The following is a 24,324-nucleotide window of genomic DNA, read 5'->3' as shown; positions in this document are numbered from 1 at the left end:
TATTGTGTATGTGTATGTGAGGGCATGCATGGGGGATTGGGGGAGGGATTCTTACTCACAGAGCACTGGGAAAGTCTTGGTGGATTTCTGAGGAAGAATGACACGACCAAACTTGCCTTAAGATATCACAAACCTTGTCTTGACTTTTCAGCAGTATTGGAAACAGCTGATCACTTGCTCTTTTGTAAATCACATTTATCCCTTGGCCTCAGGGACTGTTTCTCTTCTGGTTCTTTTTCTGCTTCCCTGCTATGCCTTCTCAGTCTCCTTTCCCGGTATCTCCTCATCTCTTGACTTCTCAACATTGGACTGCCCAGAGCTTATCAAGTTGATCTAATCCAGGGTTATGGCTTTAAATTCCATTTATATGCTGATAAATATCAATTGGGAAGATAAATCCACAAGGACCTTCAACGTGCCACTTTTTATAGTAACTAAAAACTGGAAACAACTGAAGTGTCCCTCAATGGTGGACTTTTTTGTAGTTCATCCGATAATAAGATGGATTACAACTGTGACAAAGACTGAAGTAGAGTTCTGTGTCTTGAAAGGGGGTAGATCTAGATATAGAAACAATATGTGATTGCATAAAACACTTATTTTTGTGTGGAAGAAAATTCACGAAACTTAACTGTGGTCCTTTTGTTTTCATTGTCGATTGTACATAAATCCATAAAAAGTGAAACTCTATCTTATTATTTGCTGTGTTTGTTTGGTATATATTTACCCTTTCTTTCATTTTACTTTTTCTTAGTTATGTCCTTTGTAGATTGCATACATGTAAATATTTTTGAGCTAATCAAAAATTTATTTTCTTATACTAGTTTGGGTCTCCCCATATTCAGTTATTGTCCCACCAGATGTGCTTGGTGTTATTCTTGTTATCTTGCTTCATATTCTCTTTTTTTTTCTTCTTTGCTATTCCCTACTATCTGTCATATTTGCCAACATTTGTCTATGTGATGTTTGTGTCATTATCTAATATTTAATCTTGTGAGATAGAAATCTGAAGCCAACTGTTTTTATTTTATTAACATATGATCTGTTCCTCCTCCACTCCTCCTAGATGTTTACAGAATTTTAAATTTTCCTTTGAATTAATCAATTTTACTACCATACGTTTGGAAGTGGATTGCTTTCTAATTTTTTTTTTTTTTTTGGTACATGAAAAGTCCTGCTTATATGCAAATGTAGCTCTTCAGATTAGGACTTTTTCTGTTTTATTTTGAGTAATGTTTCCATTTTATGTAGTTTGTGTGTTTCTTTAGGAATGTAGCCATTTGTTGGGTATTCATCATATTTCCTTTACATTTATTATTTGCTTACATTTATCTCTCAAACTTTTGTTTATCAGTTGTTTCATTTTATGAGGAATAAATTTATTTGTTTATTGATTGATTGATTGAAAGTAGGATTTATCAAAAAGACAGAAATGTTCCCACAGCAGTAGAGGACCTGAAAGAGGTTGCCTATGAGGTATAAATTTCTAAAAATTCTTCTAATTCCCCCTTTAATACTGCAATGGCATTATTTTTCTTAATTCTATCAAGTTTCTTAAGAAAAATTGAAGTCTTGTTTGTCTCAACTTTTTTTTTTACCTGTTACATGAAGTATGTAAATGTTCTTTATATATGACTCTTTGAATGCTATATTTCTTATAGTTTGCAGATTCATTTCATAGAATTCATATTAGATTTTTCTGTGTACTCATCTTTGAATGAAGATAAGTTATTGCTGGCTACTCAAAGTTAATATTGGATAGGTTTATCTGGCATTTCTTGACTGTTCATCTTGGAGGCATTAGAATACTCCTTTTAGATCTTAAGTAGGAGAACCAGAGATGCAGGTTTATATTGCTCGTTCAATCATTCAGAATTCTGAAAGGCATTGGGAGTGGCATGGGACAGGATCTGGAAATTTTGCCGCTACAATTTTTCACTGTGATTGTTGAAACTTTTGTACTGAGGATTATCTTTTTCTATTGGTTTTTTTATATGGTGGATTATTATAGGCTTTTTTCCCCTGTGCACACCTGTGTATTATATATACATATGTTTTACAAAAATGACATTATAGATGTTATTTTTGCAGCTTATATTCTTTTGAGGATATGTATATATGTATATGTAAAAATGTGAAGACAGGTACATGAGTACTTATTTTGACTTACTATCTCTACTACGTATAGCTTACAAGTCAACTACATAAGGTTTGCTTCCACTTGAAAGTTTTTATCCAAACCCTTTAAATAGGGTAGTAATATTTGATAAGAAAACAGAAAATCATCTAATAGAAAATGCATTAAGGTACTCTGTATTTATTATGTAATTCCGTATTAACAGCTACTTTATGTAATAGATAAAATCTTTTTGTTTCCAAAATGAAGAAAATGCAGCATAGCAATTAAGTGACTTGTCTTTATTTGTATAGCTGATAAAAGCTGGGATTCAAATCCATGTCTTTCTGATTCTAAATGTGGTTTCTACTACATCTCACTGCTTTAAGAATTTGTAAAAGACCTTGTCTCTTTTTTTTTTTTTTTGTCTTTATGTTTATCCTGAATACTCATTCTTACCCTGTTGTTAGAACCAATTTTGGACTAAGCTAGGAACTCTGAGGAATTGTAGTTGGGTAATCTGAGAGAAGCATATTTTACTAACCCTTAGTGGTTTGTATCTGGTCCATTGTGAACCAATTTTGGAAGCATGGATTCTGCTTATATATGGTGGGGAATTCTATTTGCTATCGCTTGTTCCCTCCTAGGAGAACTGAATCCTGTTTCCGAGGCTAGGCCAAGGATATGGCCTTGCTAACTGTGGGGGAGTTCCCTGATGTTAATCACTTAATTACTGAAAGCTTTGGAGTCTCTGAATACTGCCTGGTTTTGCATGTCTCATCACTGGTGGTCTCCCACCAGAATGTGCCATTATCCCATGCCAGACCTTTCTGATGCCCGTTGCAGTGCACTATCACTTGTGGTTTGTTGCCCCTCATTTGTAATGCTGTGTTCTGTCTCTTACACTCTTTATTCCCTTCCAACATGGGTATCTGGAACTAACCTTCTCCTACCATTCCCCATTTCCCACAGTGTCTATCACATCTCAGCGTCAGGTCTCATCCTGGCCCTACCTCCACCTCTTGTATGATTTTGTTTTCTGCTGTATAACCCCGGCAGTGATCTAAGGTATTATACCACAGAGCATAAGAATCCCTGTGTGAGATCCAGTTGGTGATTTGTGCCACAGAAATACATAGATCAGTTATAAGAGATCTTAGTATTTGCCTGCCTAGACCTATCATATTATGGATGAGAAAACTGAGGCAAAGTTTTGCACCCCAAATCACAGCTTGTGACACAGAACTCGAATCAAGAGTAACCTCATTTTAATTTCTATTATATCCACTTTGAACAAATAGTCCCATCAGTATGCCTTAAACATATTTCTGTATGCACTGTCAATGTATGATAAGATTGTACACTTGTGTGTTTTTGCTTTTATATGAAAATACCAAAAAAAAAAAAAAAAAAGGAATTATTTGGAAATCTGTCCCCATAACTGCCGGTATGTGAAAGCTAGATTTTTGTAAAGTAAAGCAATGTCATTCCACCAGATGTCACTGTTTGCATGTAGCAATGAAGTCACAATGATTAAAAATACAATCCCCCCAATCATATTTTGTAAAAAAAATTGTATGTAATTATACATTTACTCTTCTATAGACTTTTTATTAAGATTATATCTTCTGATCTCTTAAGATCATACAAAATACTCATATGCCTCTGCTGTAGACTAAAACAAATTATACGAGGCTGAAGAAAATTATTTGTAGATTAGCATTTTCAAGAAGACAAACTAAAGTTTTGGTTTTTTTTTGCAGACCTAGTAGTCTTCTTTTTAGACAACATTATCTGTAAGTTAATGTTTTACAAATTGTGGACTGACACCCAATGAGTGCATTGTGAAATCAGTTTAGTGGTTTGCCATAAGCACTTTTGAAAAATGGTATCTAGAATAGAACACTCCATTGCATGCGAGAATTACTTCGGTGAGACTTTTGTATGTGAACACTCTTAAAATTTCCGTGAATTAACTAAAAGTGATTGTTCCATTTAGGGAAGCTCAGACTTTTGTACACAAAGGAGCAAAATAAATTTGCTAAGAAAGTGAAGCTATGATGAAGAACTTCTCTTGTTAGTGTCATCCTAAACTGGGGAGAATTGCTGGAGGGAGACCCCCTTTTCCATACTTCACAAGATGTAGCTTACAATCTCTTTTATGTAACTCATAGAAGATGTGTGCAGAGATATTTTAAGAGTGCTCACAAGGCAGGCGTGGTAGCTCATGACTGTATTCTCTGCATTTTGGGAGACTGAGGCAAGAGGATCACTTGAAGTCAAGAGTTTGAGACCAGCTTGGGCAACAAAGTTAGATCCCAACTCTGCAAAAAAATAGAAAAATTAGTCAGGCATGATGGTACACACCTGTAGTCCCAGCTACTTGAGAGACTGAGGCAAGAGGATCACTAGAGCCCAGGAGTTCGTGCTTGTGGTGAGTCATCCTTATACTACTGCACTCCAGTCTGGGTGACAGAGTGAGACTCTGTCTCAAAAACAAACAAACAAAAAAGTGCTCACGGCTTAGAATAAATGTTTTCCAAACTTTTTTTTTTTTTGAGTTGGAGTCTCACTCTGTCACCCAGCCTCGATCTGCTGGGCTCCAGCGATCCTTCTGCCTCAGCCTTCCAAGTAGCTGGAACTACAGGCGCACGCTACCACGCCCGGCTAATTTTTGATTTATTGTAGAGATGAGGTCTCGCCAAGTTGCCCAGGTGGGTCTCAAACCCGTGGGCTCGGGCAATCCACTCACCTCAGCCTTCCAAAACGCTGGGATTACAGGCGGAGCCACCAAACCCGGCTCCCCAAACTTTTAAAATAGCAATGTACAATAAGATATACATTTTCTATCTCTGGCCCCATGAGAGACTGATGTTGACCTGGAATGAAGTTTAATTTTTACTCTGAGAGAGGTGGATTTGTTTCCTTCATTCAACCCCTCCATTGATATTAACAATAATGATTGTAACATCAATCACTTACTTAACATGTACTGTGTTCAAAGTTCTTCACATACGTTATTTCTAAACATTTGACTCTGAAAGACCCAATTGCTGTTGCCATTCATAGGTGAGGAAACTGAGACTTAGGAAGGAAACACAGCACAGCAAGGGACCAAAATCCTGGTTTTTTACCTTGTTCCAAAGGCTTCCTCATTCTCCCATGATCACTTTTAGGCTTCCCTGAGGATAAAGGCCATACGGGATGTGTGATAACCAACATCAACTCCAAGACTTTAATCCAAGCCTACAGCATTAGAATGTCCAGAGGAGGCATCTGGGAAGCTGTAGATTTGTCAGGCATCCAAGGATATTATCAGGATGCTTTAGGAAAGATTATAATACTTCAGCGGTTCTCGATCTTCAGAGTGTATCAGAATCACCCTTCAGGGCTGGTTATAACACAGATAACTGAACCCCATCCCCTGAATTTATGACTCTTTAGCTCTGTGGGACTCAATAATTTGCATTCCTAACAAGTCCTTATGTGATGCTAATAATGTTGGATAGGGAACATACTTTGAGACTCACTGTAGTGTCTTAGGCTGACCCAAAATTCTCAGTTCTCCAAGGCAGAATCTGAGGTTGGCTTTGGCTGCGAGACTTTTCTTACTCAGCTAAAATAAAACAATATTTATTCACTGTGGCCCTCAACCCCACCGTGGGGTGGGGGCAAGGGTGGGAGGGTCATGCTCGTTGACACTCTTGCACTCCTCCTCCCCTAATTAAAAAAAAAAAAAAGAAAGCATTCAAGTCCTTGGGAAAATGAAAATGAATAACTGTCACCCCCCCAAAAAACCTATGACCCGCTGTGAAAAAGATATTCAGAGTAGAATGAAGTGTATTCTATAAAGAAAAAGTAGATAAAATGCAGCAGAAAACTAGGACGGCAAAGCTGAATTTCGACTGGGCAGAGGAGGATTTGTAAAGGACTCGTGAAGGAGTTGAGATCTGAAGGCCTTGCCCTCATCATTTATCATAGTCCCTCTGTACTGTATGTCCCTATAGGTTTGCCTCTCTCCCCTATTGTCCCTGTAGTAATCCCAGAACCTAGGGCACCTTAGCATAGTGAATGTAGCTTGAATGAGGGGTTGGGGGAAGTAAGCAGGGTTGGCAAGGTATCTGGTGCTCAGACTGTGGAGGACTCTGACTTCCAGGTTCAAGAGCTTGAGTTATACTGTGTGTGTAGTAAGGATCAGCAAAGATGTTATCACAGGACTCAGGTGAGAAAAGGTGTCATGGACAGGAGAGACACTGTGGAAGAAGAATTAACAAGAAGGATGATTACCGTGGGGAGTGAGAGGGTTTGAAGATGGAGAGATTTTCAGTCTGAACCACAAGAGTTAGTTTTATTCTCTGGAAAGAAAGGGAAACAGGGACAATATGGAGAAAAATTTCCAAGCAAGTGATTCATCTTTGTCATACAGGAGCAAACAGCTAAACTTGGGTAGCCTTTCCACTAAGGTCTCTATTCATATCTAACCAGAGCTATGCACTCTAGAATGTCCAATAACCTCCTCCACTTACTTTCCTTCCAACCAACCCAAATGTCTGTTTCTTTAGTGTGCTTTTGGGATGTAAAAGGGTAAAAAACCAAAATCCTAATACCCTGTTTTTGACTCAGAGCCAGAGAAGAGCACAGCAGTTCCTCTAGAAAGCTCCCTTGGTCATCCTTCTCCTCATCGCCATCTCCCTTTCCTCTGAACCTGATCTTAGAAATGCTTTATCCCAATATATGTATTCTCTTGAATTCAGTTGATCTTAGAAATACTTTATCCCAATGTATGTATTCTCAGGATTCAGTTGAAGAAAGCAGAAATATCTTTAGCTATTTAAAGCAGAAAGGGATTTGGTGATGGGAATTTAGTGCTTTTAAATTGGAAAATGGGCATGAGGCAGTGAGGGCTTCTAGAGATGACTCACATGGTGTGCTTAACTGGCTACCAAGGAACTGCTCCTTTTTGGCACAGTCAGGAAAGTGGGAAATATGGAAGCCAACAGTGGTAACATAACACCTTTGCTGAGAGTCAGGGATCAGGAGGCCTCTGTTGGGACAGCTTTTGACTCTCTGGAACCACTGTGTCTGTTTGATATGCTCACTAGCCAGAGAGAGAGAGAGAGAGAGCGAGAGAGAGAGAGAGAGAGAGAGAGAGAGAGAGAGAGAGAGAGAGAGAGAGAGACAAAAGAAGTTACTACTGCAGAAGAATTTGATGCTTGCATGCCTTTACTTGCCAATAGAAACATCAGTACCTTCTGCCCTCTAAATTGTATATGACTGCATCTGGCTAGTGGATCCTAAGTCATATTTAGAACACTAGCTGCAGGACAGTTTTTACTTCTTCATCTTTGACAGTTCAGAAAAGCACATTAGAAGGATAGAATGGGTGTTGAATGGCAGTGGTACTCACCTTAATAGGAGTTGAGTATTGACTTCTCTTTGAAATCAGGCATTTGACTAGGTAAGATGGGAAGCTAGATTCATGACGCTACTTTGGCAAAGCCATATCGTTTCTAGCCTGGCTCTGGATGAGTCTACTTAAGAACTGAATTTGAAGTTTTCAGCGTATCATTAAGCAACTAAAGTCAGTTATGTTTGTGTAGGCTTAGTTATGGTGACACATAAAGTGATTATCTTTTCATATATTATTTTGTATAAAAAAGAGGGAACTATCGCTAAATAGTTCCATGTGAAATTAGTATATCTATAGTTTGTATAGGCCCACTTTATGTTCATTTATGTTTATTGTACAGCAAGTGTTGTACAAAAGTTAATGTATTTTTAAGCAGTCTATAGGTTAGTAATTAATGATAAATTTTACTTTCAAATATTACTTTTGATTTATCTCATTTATTTTGTTTACTTAAGACTTTTATTGATAAATTTTTTTCCTCCTATATATATTCTTATGTATATAGCTGTTTTTCCTTTTTTTGCAAGCTTGGGATAGGTAGAGATCAGAAGGAAGAAAACTTTTTGCCTCTCTTGTAATTAGACTTTCATAGAATTCATTTATTATCCAATATAGTGAAACAAAATCCTATAAGGTGACCACTAAAATGTAATTAGAACCAAACATGCATTATTTTTAGATCATTTTTCATTTTAGATTATCTAACATCTCTACAATATTTAGGGCAGATGTCAAATGTCAAAGTGTTTATTTCAGCAGAGATATGAAATGAAGACAAGTATTTTTTTTACTTTATCAACTACTTAGGAAAATCAATTTTTTAAAAATCACATTGTAGAATATTATATGGAATTCCTGTCATGAATGACAACCAAGATTATGTTCATGCTCCTTCAACACCACCAAGGATATTACCTGAATTGGCACGAGGAACTACGCAGCATGCTCACAAACCACAACTGAGAGTCTTGGGAGAGGAAGTAAGTACTTTCCTTAATATTCATTTTTTCTGTGTCACAGGTTCTCAAACTTTTTGTTTCAGCATGTTTTTTCACTCTAAAAGCTGTTAAGGACTTCAAGAATTGTTTATGTGGGTTTTATCTATTAACATGTACAATGTTAGAAATTAAAACTGAAAAAATTCTTAAATATTTATTTATAAAAAATAGCAGCCATTGCCTGAGCCCACGGGTTCGAGACCCACCCGGGCAACTTGGTGGGCCCTCATCTCTACAATAAATTAAAAAAATTAGTTGGGCATGGTAACACATGCTTGTAGTTCCAGCTCCTTGGAAGACTGAGGCGGAAGGATTGCCAGAGCCCAGCGGTAAAGGCTGCAGTGGCCGGGAGAGTGTCACTGCACTCCAATCTGGGTGATAGAATGAGACTCCAACTCAAAAAACAAAACAAAACAAAAAGCAGTCATAAAGGCCTATGTGTTCACATAATGTATTTTTATGAAAAGTAATTAAATTTTGAAAACAAAATATTTGGTGAGAAAACTAGAATTCTTCCCCCCTCTCTAAATCTCTTTAATGTCTGCTTTAATAGAGGACAGATGAATTTTTATGTCTGTTTCTGCATTCAATTTGTGGTAGTTTGTTTTGGTTGAAATATATGAGAAAAATTCAGCCCTTACAGATATCTGTAGTTGGAAAAGTTAAATTATTTTAATAGTCTTTTAAATATAATTGTAAATATTATTCTTTGATAATACACCAAAACTTAACACATGGTGGTTTTTTAAAAAATTTATTTTATCTTAAAGATGTGGAGTACTATTCAGGACTAGGTATACAAGTGGTCATTGTATGTGGTAGTTTCTTGAAAGTTAGTTGCCAGACTTCCACTTCTGGGGAAGATGGAAGAGAAGCACTTTTCCGTATTCTTTCTGCTAAATACAACTAGAAACTCTGGACATTACAAACATTAGAAGTCTCTGAAAGGTGGAGAGGAGGAGACACTCTATCTAGGAACTTTGGGACCCAAAGATGGCATGGTGCTGAGTTAGTTCCCTGGGCTTTGTTTTTTGCTTCATATGTCCTAGACTTCAGCTGAAAAAGCTGGCAGTATGAACATACCAACAGTTAAGAAAAAAAAAAAAAATCCCCAACAAAAGTTTGCTATTTCTAGCCAAAGAGCCAGGAAAGATGTAGCATAGTAACACTGACAATTTTTAGACAAATAATTTCTCTACACTGGTCAAACACCACAGAAAAAACTGTAGCCTCACCCCTACCTCCACCAGTAAAGCCCTACTTGGAAACCTAAACTTCTATTCTTGTCAGAGTTCACAAGGCACTCCAACACCTTTGCCAGGATGGTGTCTGAAAAGGCTGTGACTTTTACCTTAATAGAGTGGTGTGAGGTTTCCCCTCTATGCTGTCAGTTGTGTTGACATTTCTATGAAAACTCTAGGCAATGCAATAATGCAAGAAAAGGAAAGAAAAGCATGCAGATCAGAAAGAAAGCAATATAATTGCCCCATTTGAAGATGATATAATTGTCTACATAGGAAATTCTGAAGAATCTATGAAAGAAAATGTCACAGAACTAATAACTGAGCTCAATAAAGTCACAGGACACAAGATAAACATAAACAACTCAATTGTATTTCTATCTGTTGAATACTCGAATGCTGAAATTAAAGCTATGAAAACATGTAGAGGACTTAGATGCTGAAAACTACAAAATGCTGATAAAAGAAATCAAAGCGACTCATATAAATGAAGAGATTTCATGCTTATAGGTTAGAAGAATCAACACAGTAAACATGTCATTTCTTCCCAAGTTGTTATACAAGTTTAATGAAATTCCTGTCACATTTCCAGAACTACTTTTTTTGTAGATGTAAACAGGAGTATTCTAAATTTACATGAAAATGCAAAGGAACTAGAATAGCTAAAACAGTTTTGAATCAGAAGAATAAAATGGGAGGAATCAGGTTACCCAATTTCAAGACTGATACAAGTCTCAAGATTATAGTGAGATATCACTATAGAATGGTTAAAAAATGGTGGCAACAACAAATGCTAATAAGGATGTGGAAAAACTATATTACTCATGTGTTGTTTGTGGGAAGGTAAAATTGTGTAGCCCTCTAGAAAGCAGTTTAGCAGCCGAAAATAAAACAAACGAAATAGGCAACTCTCATATGACCCAGCATTTGTATGCCTGGGTATTTGTCTCAGAGAAATGAAAGTCTGTGATCACAATATAACTTGCATACAAAAGTTTATAACAGCTTTATTCATAAAAGTCAAACTGGAAACACTCTGGATATATTTCAGTGGTTTAAGAAGACTTTGGTATGTCAGGACCATGGAGTACTACTCAGCAATAAAAAGGAATTAAGTATTAATACATGCAACAACACTAAATCTTCAGAGAATTAAGCTGAAAAAAAAAAACAATGCTGAAAGATTACATACCGTTTCTTGAAATGACAAAACTATAGAAATGCAGAACAGAGTAGTGGATTCAGGAGGGCGATTGGGATGAGTGTGGCTTTAAAGAACAAGAAGGATCTTTGTGATGATGGAAATATTGTATCTTGAGTGTTTCAATGCCAATATTCTATTTATGATATTGTACTATAGTTTTGAAAGCTGTTACCTTTGAAGTCAACTTGGTAAAGAGGGGGTAGAATATCTTTGTATTATTTGTTAAAACTGCATGTGAATTTACAATTATCTCAACTTAAAAAGCTTTATACAAAAAATGTGGTTGGTGAACCAGCAAATAAAAAAAAGTAGAAAATAAAAATTAGACTTCATTAAAAAGAGAATGCATTGTATGATAATTCGTACAACTAAAAAATGTTTGTTACAGTTGAAGTCTGAAACCATATCAATAATGTTTTCATACCTTATTACATTAAAATCTTTGGTTTATTTTGTACTTTGAATGGACATTTTACCCATGTGTGACTTTTTTTTTCTTCTTAAGTTGGAGTCTTACTGTCGCCCAGACTGGAGTGCAGTGGCCGCTCCCAGCCGCCGGAGCCTCGACCTGCTGGGGCTCCGGTGATCCTTCCGCCTCAGCCTTCCAAGTAGCTGGAACTACAGGCGCACGCTACCATGCCTGGCAAATTTTTTTTTGATTTATTGTAGAGATGAAGTCTTGCTGCCCAGGCGGGTCTCGAACCCGTGGGCTCAGGCAATCCACTCACCTCAGCCTCCCAAAGGCGTGGGATTACAGGCTGAGCCACTGAGCCCAGCTCATGTGTAACTTGTTAACATCATGCGTTATTTGGAAAACATTCTTCATCGAATTATGTAGCTCTTCAAATGTTAATATATTTCACTATATACACAATACAAAAATAACTTATTTTAATATTGTCAGAAAAGTCTTTAGCATTGGGAACCTGGCAGGGTCATGGTGAGGGACCCAAATTTTCCAAAATTCTAATTTTTGCTTAAAAGTTCAATTTTTTTTTTCATTGGTACAAATACACTCAAGTGTTTTATTTGAAGTGAGAAGTTTGCTCATTCCTTTTCAAGAAAAAGCTTGGAGCATACATCTCAGTAACTGTGGTTTGATGTTTGTTTCTCAAATAAAACAGTGCCTAATTCATTTCACAACTCAAACAATAGCACACATGTTTTTCCTCAAATCCACCAATCCTCCTTCACTATGGCCACAGAAACATTTTGTGTGTATTTCTCACTTAATCACATGAAATGTCTTTATGTATTTAAAGGTAGAAATTTAATAAAATTAACAGTTTTCCCTGCTCCTGATGAGCATTTTTAAGTTGCTGCTGTCTTGATTCATGCTTTGATACTGTCCATTTTACCTTTCTTTTTTTTTCTTCTTTTTTTACCATCAGTGCAAATGTCAGCACAGTGAAAAAGGCAAATAACTTTCCCCAGTGTCTCAAACCAAATTTTGAAAACTGATGTTCTGCCTTATATTTCATTTATATGAAGCACAACTTACCCCTGAAACTAATTTGCATGTCTCTCTCTTAGTGAACAGAATATTCTGACACCTTGGATGTCAGTATGTCAGAATGAACAAGAGTTATTGTATTGGGTTGTCATATACCTCATGGCCTTAGGGGTTGTGTAGGTGCTGTTAAACAGTAAATTAATCTAGGATGCTTCAGAGCTATTAATAGTAATTTAGTTTTCTATGCCATCTCTAATCTCCCACCAAGTTCTGACAACCACCAGTCCTGCTATTTCTAATCATTTTCTTAGAATTCTTTTTAGAAATTTCCTGGCCGGGCTCGGTGGCTCAGACTGGGCTCGGTGACTCGGCCTGTGATCCCAGCACTTTGGGAGGCCAAGGTGAGAGGATTACCTGAGTCCGCGGGTTCAAGACCCACCTGGGCAACTTGGTGAGACCTTATCTCTACAATAAATCAAAAATTAGCCAGGCGTGGTGGTGCGTGCCTGTAGTTACAACTACTTGCAAGGCTGAGGTGGAAGGATCACTGGAGCCCAGCAGGTCGAGGCTGCGGTGGCCAGGAGCGTGCCACTGCCCTCTAGTCTGGGTGACAGAGTGAGACTCCAACTCAAAAAAAAAAAAAAAAGAAAGCAAGTTCTTAGCATTGCTGGGGAAACCAATTTATCATGATTTGTCTTTCCTTACTGGTTTAATTTGATAAATTATCTTCTAAAAGTGCACCTGTACTTTTCCTTGAGAGCAAAATGCTGTTGTTCAGTGATAGTTTTCTCGCCCTTCCCACATAGGGGCTTGTAGATACAAGTCTACAAGCCTACAAGCTTACTTCTAGGGCAATAATTTCATTCTGGATGCTTAAGCTGATGGAAAGCTACCTACTACACAAGAGGAATAACTGTAATGTATGTGACATATCATTTGAATACCCCAAATCCTCTTAATTTCTAGATGATCTTTGGAAGAAGAGTTGTCCGCTGAATTTGGAAGAGTTTATTCATCTTTTAGCAAAATTTTTTTGGCTCCAGGTCTATACAGCGTGCCCAGAAAAACAGGACAAGCGAGACCAAAAACTTAAATTTGAATTATTGTGTTGGACAAATTACCTGGCAACTGCAAAATCTGCCTTTCTCAAAATGCTGCACTCTGTTAGGAGATAGGAAACATGAGATCAAGTATGTGGAATAGTTGAGGATTATATCTCTGACTAAGAATAAAGGTGCTCAAGATTCAATGACACCTTATAATTGTAAATCTTTATTTACTGGGTTTGGCCAGTATTACTCTAGAAAGTTTGCATAATGCCCACACTCCAGGAGATGTCACTGATAAGAGTTCATAGCTTATGAAAGAGTAATTTTGTAAGTTGATGCTTTAAAATTCTCTGAGTTCATTTTTCTGGTGAAAGACAAATCTTTTGAGGGAAAATGCATAATCCAAATTAAAATTCAATAAAAACATTAAAGAAAGCATAATTATCAATAATATTATGGACTCAAAAGGCTATTGTTTTAAAATTATACCACATTTTCTTCAAGGTCTTGTCATGAATATCTGTTTTTTCACTTGTAACTATTTTTAATAATTATTCTTTCTCTTTACTGTTTATTATTATTATTTTACTGACAATAAACTTTATTTTTTAGATTAGTTTTAGAGTTACAGAAAACTTGCAAAGACTACATGGAGGTTTCTCCTATATCCCGCACTGTTTCTACTATTATTAATATAGGAATAGTGGGTCCCCAAAAGATATAACCCACAGTGCCTGGTGATGTGCCCTTATTTAAAAATAGAGTTTTTACAGATGTAATTAAGTTAAGGATCTTGAGATTTGAGATCATCCTGGATATAGGGTAGGCCTTAAGTTCAATATGACTAGTGTCCTTATAAAAGGAGACTACTGCTCAGGTGCGGTGGCTCATGCCTAATAATCCCAGCACTTTGGGAGGCTGAGGTGATAGATTGCTTGAGCCCAGTAGTTCTAGCCTGGGCAGTATAGTGAGACCGTGTCACAAAAACAAAAACAAAAACAGAGAGTGAGAGCGAGAGCACGAGCACACCATGGAACACACACAGACACACAGAGATAAACAGGAGGGAAGAAGGCCATGTGCCAACAGAAGCAGAAATTGGATGGTGATGCAGCTGCAGACCAAGGAATGCCAAGGATTGCCTGAAGTCGCTAGAAGCTAGGAAGAGGCAAGGAAGAATTCCTCCCTAAAGTCTTTAGAGGGACTATGACCCTCTATTCTTCTTGATTCTAGAACTGTGAGAGAATAAAAAGTTTTGCTAATTTAAGCCATCTAGTGGTAATTTGTTATGGAAATGTATACAATATTTGCAAAAATTAGTGAACAAATATGGATATGTTATTATTAGCTAAGGTCTATACTTCATTCAGATTTTCCAGGTTTTTAGTAATGACCTTTTTCTGACCCAAGAGCTCATCAAGGGTATCATATTACATTTAGTCTTTATGTCTCCTTTTATTCTTAGACTTTCCTTGTTTTTGATGACTTTGACAATTTTGAGGAGTATTGGTCAGGTATTTTGTAGAATGTCTCCGAGTTGGTATTTGCCTGATTTGATTAGATTATGTGATTTTGGGGAGGAAGACCACTGAGAATAAAAGTGCCATTTTCATCATATATCAAGGGTATATACTGTCAACATGACTTATCAATGTTGATGTTAACCTTGATCATCTGCCTAGGTGGTATTTACCAGGTTTCTTCATTTAGAGTTTCTTTTTTTCCCTCTTTCCATATTGTACCCTTTAGAAGGAAGTCACCGTGCACAGCCACGTTAAAGAATTGAAGAGTTATGCTCTACTGCATTGAGGGCAGAGTATCTACAAAGATTAATTAGAAATCTTTTGATCAGAAAGTGTTTATTCTTTTCATTTATTTATTCAGTCATTTATTTATATCACTATGATTCATGGATATTTGTTATACTTTAATTATAATCCAATATTACTTCATTATTATTATTGCTATTATTATTAGTTTCGCTAAAATTGTTAAAAAACTTTGGCCATTGGAAACTGCTTCAGGTCTCTTTGACATATTCCATCACTGTGGGATTTTTTTGGACACTTTCTTAATTTTTGGAAGCATAAGATATTCCAGGCTCATCTTATATATTTCTTGCCCTAATCCCAGAACTAGAACCAGCTATTTTTACAAGGATTCTTACCTCCCTTTAATGGATAATGTTATTAGAAAGCAAGATCTGAGTAGTGTGTACTTGTTGTACTGAGCGTTGTCAGCTGACAAAACAAAGGAAACACATGTGTGGATACTAGTACAAATATACATATCTGTATGTAAATATCTATGTCTATATTAAGCTAAATATGAGTTCATACTGATGTCTCCAACTCTAATCCATTATCTTATGGGTCACTCTAGCTTCCTCCCTTATCTGTAAACTCCCACTCCAATAGTGACAAATCTGGCTCCCACCATCCTCTATTGATGTATTTAATTTTTCAATGCCAGTAAACACGTGTAGAAGTACCAGAATTGTTAATCCATACTCCTGTGGGATACAACTTTATTACCCAACATACAGCCTATATAAACTGTTTTTGTTGCCTTTAGTTTTATTTATGCTACTCATTACCAAAGTAACTAAGGCAGGCATCCTCCCCCCTCCCCCCCACCTTGGGTGAGATTGTTTCATACATTTGTAATACAGTTAGATTGTTTTGTTACATTCTGATTCTCACTCTGGGATTCCTTCTGACCTCCTAAATACTTTTAAAAAAATGTGTATTACAGATGAGATTGGACACATTCAGGGTGGTAATCCATAGACATAAATTTGAATTGCATTAAAATCTACACTTTTTTTGGCAAAATATAATATGTCTTGTAGCCACAATTCCAGTGTCATACATAATAGTTTCACATCCCTAATCTAGGCCTGATTAATTTTTATTTGGAACAGAAAAATGGAAACCAAACTAACAAACACCTGTGACACGTCGTTAAAAATTTGTAAATGTTAACATTTTGTTGTACGTTTCAATTTTTTAAAAATAAAAATTACCAAGTCCTTTTGTAACTCCATTTCTCTTCCTTCCTACCCAAGGGTAGTTACAGTTACAATTGCAGTCTTTCCAGTTCATGAGTTTATACTTTACTAGTTGTAGTTGTGACCCTAAATAACAAATACTAAAGTTTTCTGTGTTCCAGATACATTTACATACATAATACAGTCTTGTGTGCATCTTTCTAAAATTTGCTTATTTTATTCTCAATACCAGGCTTCTAAGATCCTCTCTGGATCATAATTTTTATGTTTTAATGGCTTTATAGTTTTAACTATATAAACATATCATATTTTAAGTTTATTAGTGGACATTGAGATTAGGTTTTGTTTTTTGCTATTTCATATGCTCTGTTAATAGCCTGTACACATCTCCTCATGCATGTGTATGAAGATTTGCTTAGACTATTATAGCTGGAAGTGAAATTGCTGGAACATGTGGCAAGTACATTTTCCATTTTCTTAGAAATTGCCGGTTTGCCTCCCGTGTGTTCTATCAGTTTGCCTACATCCTTAGCATCACATCCTAGCATCAGTTGCTGGCTTTACATTTTTACTAATCTGATGGGTTTTCCCAGATTTTCAGAGGCTGTGAAAAATGGTTTTCCCCAGATTTTCAGAGGCTGTAGAACCAATCAGGTTACTTTCTCAGCAACTAAAAACAATTTTTACAGGAGTTTGGGTTTTTACCCTAGGGGGTATATGCCACAATTTCTAATAACCTTTTATGTTCTTTTCAAAGGTGTGTGCTTATCCAGAATTTACGAAGTTGTTTTGGAATACAGCTGCGCCCAAATTTTCTGTTCCAGAATCTGTCATGAAGGAAACGCTGTATCCAAAATATGAGGTAACATACTGAATGAGTTTTCTTTGTAATTGTTGTTGATTTTATTTAATAATTAAGTTGTCTTACTGATTATGACATTAAATTTTACTGGACAGTTGTTATATAAATTGTCAGACAACAATTTCGACAATAAGGATTGATTGGATGGCAGTATATAAACCTACATGTATTTATATACAGAACTAATTATTATATGTATGTATCTACATATATAACCTATACTTATAAATTGTATGTTTATATATTCGTACAATAACTATAATTTTATACATTTAAAAATGTTATACTTATCCATGTTACTTTAGTCAGTTAAGAAGAATATCCTGTTTTCTTTTTGAAAGGATATTTTATTTGATAATTCAAGATGTAAAGCTACTGGAGTTATGGCTTTGTGGTATTTTCATTTGCTTTTAAAAGTGCATTTTTAATTAACTTAACTTTAAAACAATTTGACACTACCCAAATGCAGTCATCTTTTTTCTTCCTTTAAATAATACTTACTCTTGTTTTATGTTATATTGATTATTTTCAAAATTAGAAAAATTAGGAGAAGAAAAATAAAATCATCTATTTTTTTTTTGCCCACAGAGAATTACTGTTCACATTTTGGTCTATTTTCTTTTATTTGTAAAAATTCTTCTTTCTCTTCTTTTTTCTTTCTTCTTTTCATTCCTCCTTCTTGTTTTTTTCCTCTTACAGTAATTCAGTGATGAGCATCATTGCGCATAACTTTTTAGTGGTATTAAGGATTATTTTATTTGCACAGTATTGTAGGCAATTACTAAAACCCATATATTGGATAAAACAAAAAGTTAAAGAAATTGTGGGGAAAGCATAGCAAGAGTCAAGCGTAATAAAGCCAGAGATAAGATTAATACAAGAAATTCAGTCCACCTATGCTTTTACCTAAAATGGGGACATGAACTTACTTCTTAGCTTCCCTGCAAGCAAGGTAGAGACGAAATCATACTCATATTTGACTTATTGGTACTACATGTTTGAATGTCAAGCACCTTTACATTCCTTAGATTAGTTGGTCATAGTGTATTATTCTTAAATATTACATTGATCTGGCTACTGCCAATCCCTTTCCTATAGTATTGTGGTAAATATTTAGGGTCCACTTATGAGTGAGAACATGGGGTACTCAGTTCTTTGTTTCTGTGATAGATCCCGAGTATGATAGACCTTAAATCCAAACAAGTTGCTGCAAAGTACAAAAGTTTGTCCTTCTTTATGACTGTGTAATATTCCATCATATGTATCATATTTAAAAAAATTATTTTAAAGATGTGGGGTACAATTCAGGGTTAGGTATACAAATATTCATTATGCAGGTACCCTTGTTGATAAGGTGTGTCCCCCTTCCCCTGGCAGTTTCCCACTACTACCGATCCTGCCCCTACTCTCCCCTGGTAGTTTTTCACTACTGCCAATCCCTTTATGATAATTGTTTAAGGTCTGCTTATGAATGAGAACATATGATACTCGGTTCTTTTCTTCTGTGATAGAGCACTCAGTATTATAGATTCTATGTCCATCCAAGTTGCTGTGAAGTTCATTATTTTGTCCTTCTTTATGACTGCATAATATTTCATCGTGTATATGTACCACTTTTTTTAGTCCAGTCCTCTTTTGATGGGTCGCATAGTTGGTTCCATGCTTTTGCTATTATGAGTAATGCTGCAATAAACATGCATGTGGAGGTGTCTTTTCCATAGAGTGACTTTGAGTTCCTCTGGGTATATTCCCAGTAGGGGGGTTGCAGGGTTGTATGGAAAGTCGATTTTTAGATCTTTTAGGAATTGCCACACTGTTTTCTACAGAGGCTCTACCAGTTTACACTCCCACCAACAGTGTAGAAGTGTTTCTTTTTTCCCGTATCCTCTCCAGTATCTGTTGTTTTTTGAGTTATTGATGGTGGCCATCCTAACTAAAGTTAGGTGGTATTTCAGTGTGGTTTTAGTTTGCATTTCTTTGATTACTAGTGTAGCTGAGCATTTTTTAAATGTATCTGTTGGCTGCTCATATGTCTTCTTTTGAGAAGTGTCTATTCATCTTTTGCCCACTTTGTAATGAGGCTGTTTGTTTTTTTCTTTTTGGCATGTTTGAATTCCTTGCAGATCCTAGATGTCAGGCCTTTGTCAGATATATAGTTGGCAAATATTTTTTCCCAATCTGTGGGCTGTCTCCCCACTCTCTCAATGGTTTCGTTGGCTTTGCAGAATCTTGCCAGTTTGATGAGGTCTCACTTGTCTATCTTATCTCAAAGCATGGGCACTTGGGGTTTTGATCAGAAATTGGTTGCCAGTTCCAATTTCCATGAGGGTGTCTCCTGCATTTTCTAAGATTCTTATAGATTGAGGTTTTACGTTTAGGTCTTTGATCCATTTAGAGTTGACTTTTGTGTGTGGTGATAGTAGGGGTCTTGTTTTAATCTTCTGCATGTGGTCAGCCAGTTTTCCCAGCACCATTTACTGAATAGGTTCTCCTCTCCCCAGTGGTTGATGGTCTAAGATGAGTTGGTTGAGAAATTCAGGTTTTGCTTCTGGAATCTCTATCTTGTTCCCTTGGTCTATATGCCTGTTCTTGTAGCTTTACCAGGTTGTTTTGATTATTGCAGGTTTATAATAAAGCTTAAAGTCTGAGAGTATGATCCCTCCCACTTTGATTTTTTTGCTGAGAATTGTTTTGGCTATTCGTGGTTGTTTATGTTTCCATATGAATTCCTGTATTATCATTTCCAGGTCTGACAAGAATGCTGCTGGTAATTTAATGGATATTGTATTAAATCTGTAGGTTGCCTTGGGCATGATGGACATCTTAACAATGTTGATTCTTCCAATCCATGAGCATGGAATATTTTTCCATTTTTTGTGTCATCTTTGATTTCTTTGAGCAGTGTTTTGTAGTTTTCTTTGTAGAAGTCTTTGAAGACTCTGGCTTTTCATTTTTTTGTGTGGCTATTATGAATGGGATTATGCTTTTTATTTGGTTCTCTGCCTGTTTGTTGTTGGCATATCAGAATGCAACTGTCTTTTGCACCTTTATTTTTGTACACTGAGACATTGCCAAAGTCCTTTATCAGTGCCAGAATGTTTTTGACAGATTCTCTTGGGTTTTTGAGGTATAGAATCATGTCATCTGCAAAGAGGGATAACTTAACTTCCTATTTGGATACGCTGATTTCCTTCTGTTGTCTGATTGCTCTAGCTAGGACTTCTAATACTATGTTGAACAGGAGAGGTGAGAGTAGGCATCCTTGTCTAGTTCCAATTTTCAAGGGAAATGGTTCCGGTTTCTGTTTAGAAGTATGTTGGCTATGGATTTCTCATGGATGGCTCTTACTATTTTGAGGTATGTGACATCTATGCCTATCATCTATGCCTATCATCTATGCCTATCACCTATGCCTATCATCTATGCCTATCATCTATGCCTATCAAGGGTTTTTATTAAGAAGAGGTACCAGATTTTATCAAAAGCTTTTCCTGCATCTAATGATATAATTAAGTGGTTCTTGTTTTTACATCTGCTGATGTGTTTCATTACATTAATGGTTTTGTGAATGTTGAACCAGCCCTGCATCCTGGGGATGAAGACTACTTGGTCATGGTGTATGATTTTTGAGGTGTGTTGTTGGATCTGGTTTGCTAGAATCTTGTTGAGGATTTTAGCATCTATGTTCATTAAGGATATTGACCTGTAGTTCTCTTTCTTTGCTGGATCTTTATCCGGTTTGCGTAACAATGTGATGTTAGCTTCAAAAAATGATTGGGGGAGAGTTCCATCTTTCTCAATTGCCTGGAATACTTTCAAAAGGTTTGGTAACAGCTCCTCCTCATATGTTTTAGAATTCTGCTGGTAAGTCATCTGGTCCAGGGCTTTTTTTGTAGGTAGTTTCCCTATGATGGAGTTGATTTCTGGGTTGTTATTGCTCTATTTCGTACCTCAATGTCTTCTTGTTTCAACCTTGGGAGGTTGTGTTATGTCAGAAAGTCTTCCATTTCATTTAGGTTATTGAGTTTGTTTCCATACAGGTGTGCATAGTAATCTCTGATAATCTTTTGTATTTCTTTCAGGTCAGTTGTGATTTGATCTTCTGCATTTCTGATTGTGTTTATTTGGGCTTTTTCTCTCCTTCTCTTGGTCATTCTGGCTGGGGGTCCATCAATCTTGTTTATCTTTTCAAAGGACCAGTTTCTTGTTTCACCAAATTTTTATATAATATTTTTGTCTCTATATCTTGTATTTGGCCTTTTATTTTGGTGATCGGGATTCTTCTGCTGAAGTTAGGGTTTTGGTGGTCTTGCCTTTCCAGCTCCCTTAGGTGATTTGTTAATTTGTGATCCATTTTCTTGATGTGTGTTTGTAGATTTATAAATTTCCCTCTTAGTACTGATTTCATGGCATTCCAGAGATTTTGGTAAGATGTTTCTTCATTTTCATTTGCTTCCAGGAGTCTTTTAATTTCTGTTTTGATTTCTGTGTTGACTCAAGAGTCATTCAGCATCATGCTGTTTAGGGTCCAGGTCTTTGTGGATTTTGGGGGAATTTTGTGTGGTCGGAGAAGGTGCATGGTAGTATTTTGATCTTAGGAAATTTGTTTATACTTTATTTATGGATGAGGATGTGATATAACTTAATTCTATGTGGTTATGAGTAGAATGTATATTCTGTGGTTGTTGGGTGGAGTGTTCTGTAGGCATCTACTGAGTCCATTTGGTCAAGCATCAAGTTGAGGTTCCAGATCTCTTTGTTGATTTTTTGCCTCAATGATTTATCTAGGGTTGTTAGTGGGGGCATTTAAGTCCCCAGCTATGATAATATTTGAGTCAATATGTTTTTAAAGTTTACTTGGTAGCTGCTTTATAAATACTTGTTCTCCTTTGTTGGGTACATAGATGTTTAAGATGGATATTTCTTGTTGATCGAACCTTTTATCATTATGTAGTGTCCTACATAATAACATAGAGGTTGCACTAATTTACATTCCCACCAACAGTGTAGAAGCTTTCCCTTTCCCAACAGTGTAGAAGCATCTGTTGATGGAACATACCTCAAAATAGTAAATACCATCTACAATAAACCCACAGCCATTATACTGCTAAACAGACAGAAATTAGAACCATTTCCCCTGAAAACTGGAACATGACAAGGGTTCCCACTCTTACCCTTCTTGTTCAACATAGTGTTGGAAGTCCTAGCTAGAACAATCAGAAAGAAAGAAATCAAGGGTATCCAAATAGGAAACGAGTAAGTTAAATTATCCTTCTTTGTGAATGACATGATCCTATACCTTGAAAATCCAAGAGAATCTTTCAAAAACCTCCTTGCACAGGGAAGTGCTCTGGCTGTTATTCAGTGGTTATAGGAAGGGCTTTCACTTCTGCTGTTTACTCAGCCCTATTATTCCCTGATCAGGTTCTGAATTTGTTCCATTTTGAAACAAGGCTGGGGGCGGGAAGCTTCGCTGTCTCTTATAGTTTTGAGATTCAAATAAAGTGGAGGATGGGGAGCGCCGATCTCTTGGGGAATCTTCCTTGTCCTTTTCTGGTTGTGCCCTTTGTCCTATGGCTGAATCAGGGTAGGGAGTGAGGTGCTCGAGACTCCACACTCATCCTGTCCCTCTGAAATTTGCGTTTTCAGGCTATTCCCTCTGGGTTACAATCAACCCCAGAGTAGTTAACCCACCAGTCAGAGATTGGGTCTGTTGTTTCTTGGTGGGAGCAAGTTTGGTGGAGAATCTTCATCTTCTCCAGAGGGACTCAGCCTTTGGCTCCCTTGCTGTGCTCCCTGCACAGCTCTTGCTGCCAGTGTCTGGTCAGGTGCTGTGGTGGTGAGCCAGAACCTGAAACTGAAAGTCATTCCTGGCAACTTCTTTTAAAAAATTTTTTAATTATTATTATTATTATAAAGATGTGTGCAGGTATCTTTTTTATAGAGTGATTTGAGTTCTTCAGGGTATATTCCCAGTAGGGGGATTGCAGGGTCATATGGGATGTCGATATTTAGAACTTTTAGGAATTGCCATACTGTTTTCCACAGAGGTTGCACTAGCTTGCACTCCCACCAACAGTGTAGAAGTGTTCCCTTTTCGCCACACCCTCTCCAGCAACTGTTATTTTTTGAGTTATTGGTAATTGCCATTCTGACTGGAGTTAGGTGGTATCTCAGTGTAGTTTTGATTTGCATCTCCCTGATGATTACTGAGGTTGAACATTTCTTCATGTGTCTGTTGGCTGCTCGGATATCTTCCTTTGAAAAGTGTCTGTTCATATCTTTTGCCCATTTTATAATGGGGCTGTTTGTTTTTTTCTTTTCAGCATGTTTGAGTTTCTTATAGATCCAAGATGTTATGCCTTTGTCAGACCTGGAGTTGGCAAATATTTTTTCCCAGTCTTTGGGCTATCTCCTTGCTCTCTTGATGGTTTCTTTGGCTTTGCAGAAGCTTGTCAGTTTAATGAGGTCCCACTTGTCTATCTTATCTCTTATGGCCTGTGGGTTTCGGGTTTTGTTCAGGAATTGGATGCCAGTTCCATTTTCCATGAGGGTATGCCCTTCATTTTCTAAGGTTCTTATGATTTGAGGTTTTACATTTAGGTCTCTGATCCATTTAGAGTTAATTTTTGTGTATGGGGATAAATAGGGGTTTATCGCAGCATTGTTCACAATAGCAAGAACCTGGAAGCAACCATGCTACCCATCAAAAGAGGACTGGATTAAAAAAATGTGGTACATATACACGATGGAATACTACACAGCCATAAAAAAGAATAAAATCATGTATTTTGCAGCAATCTGGATGGAACTAGAGTCTATAATACTGAGTGATCTCTCACAGAAACAAAGATCTGAGTATCACATGTTCTCATTAATATAGTAGACCTTGAGCATCCAACATAATACTATAAGAAAATGACTGACAGTGGTGGGAAACTATGGGGGGAGAGGGGAAGGGAGATGGGATTAATGGGAGTA

At 36.7% G+C, this 24,324-nt stretch overlaps 1 protein-coding gene across 1 annotated transcript in view; it reads left to right on the top strand.

Annotated features, from left to right (window-relative positions):
* LOC103268029 overlaps window positions 1–24,324 on the top strand; it is a gene marked incomplete at its 3' end in the record, with an annotated part of 156,403 nt that overhangs the window by 73,166 nt on the left and 58,913 nt on the right. Inside the window, exons 9-10 of the mRNA XM_008065589.2 lie at window positions 8,365–8,506; window positions 17,239–17,343. Of these exons, the coding sequence (XP_008063780.2) occupies window positions 8,365–8,506; window positions 17,239–17,343 (247 nt within the window). The remainder of the gene's footprint in view (window positions 1–8,364; window positions 8,507–17,238; window positions 17,344–24,324) is intronic.

The sequence above is a fragment of the Carlito syrichta genome, unplaced genomic scaffold, assembly GCF_000164805.1.
Source record: "Carlito syrichta isolate Samal-C Ts95f unplaced genomic scaffold, Tarsius_syrichta-2.0.1 Scaffold308670, whole genome shotgun sequence".
In the NCBI taxonomy this organism is placed as follows: domain Eukaryota; kingdom Metazoa; phylum Chordata; class Mammalia; order Primates; family Tarsiidae; genus Carlito; species Carlito syrichta.
This window is presented reverse-complemented; position numbering and strand designations above follow the sequence as displayed.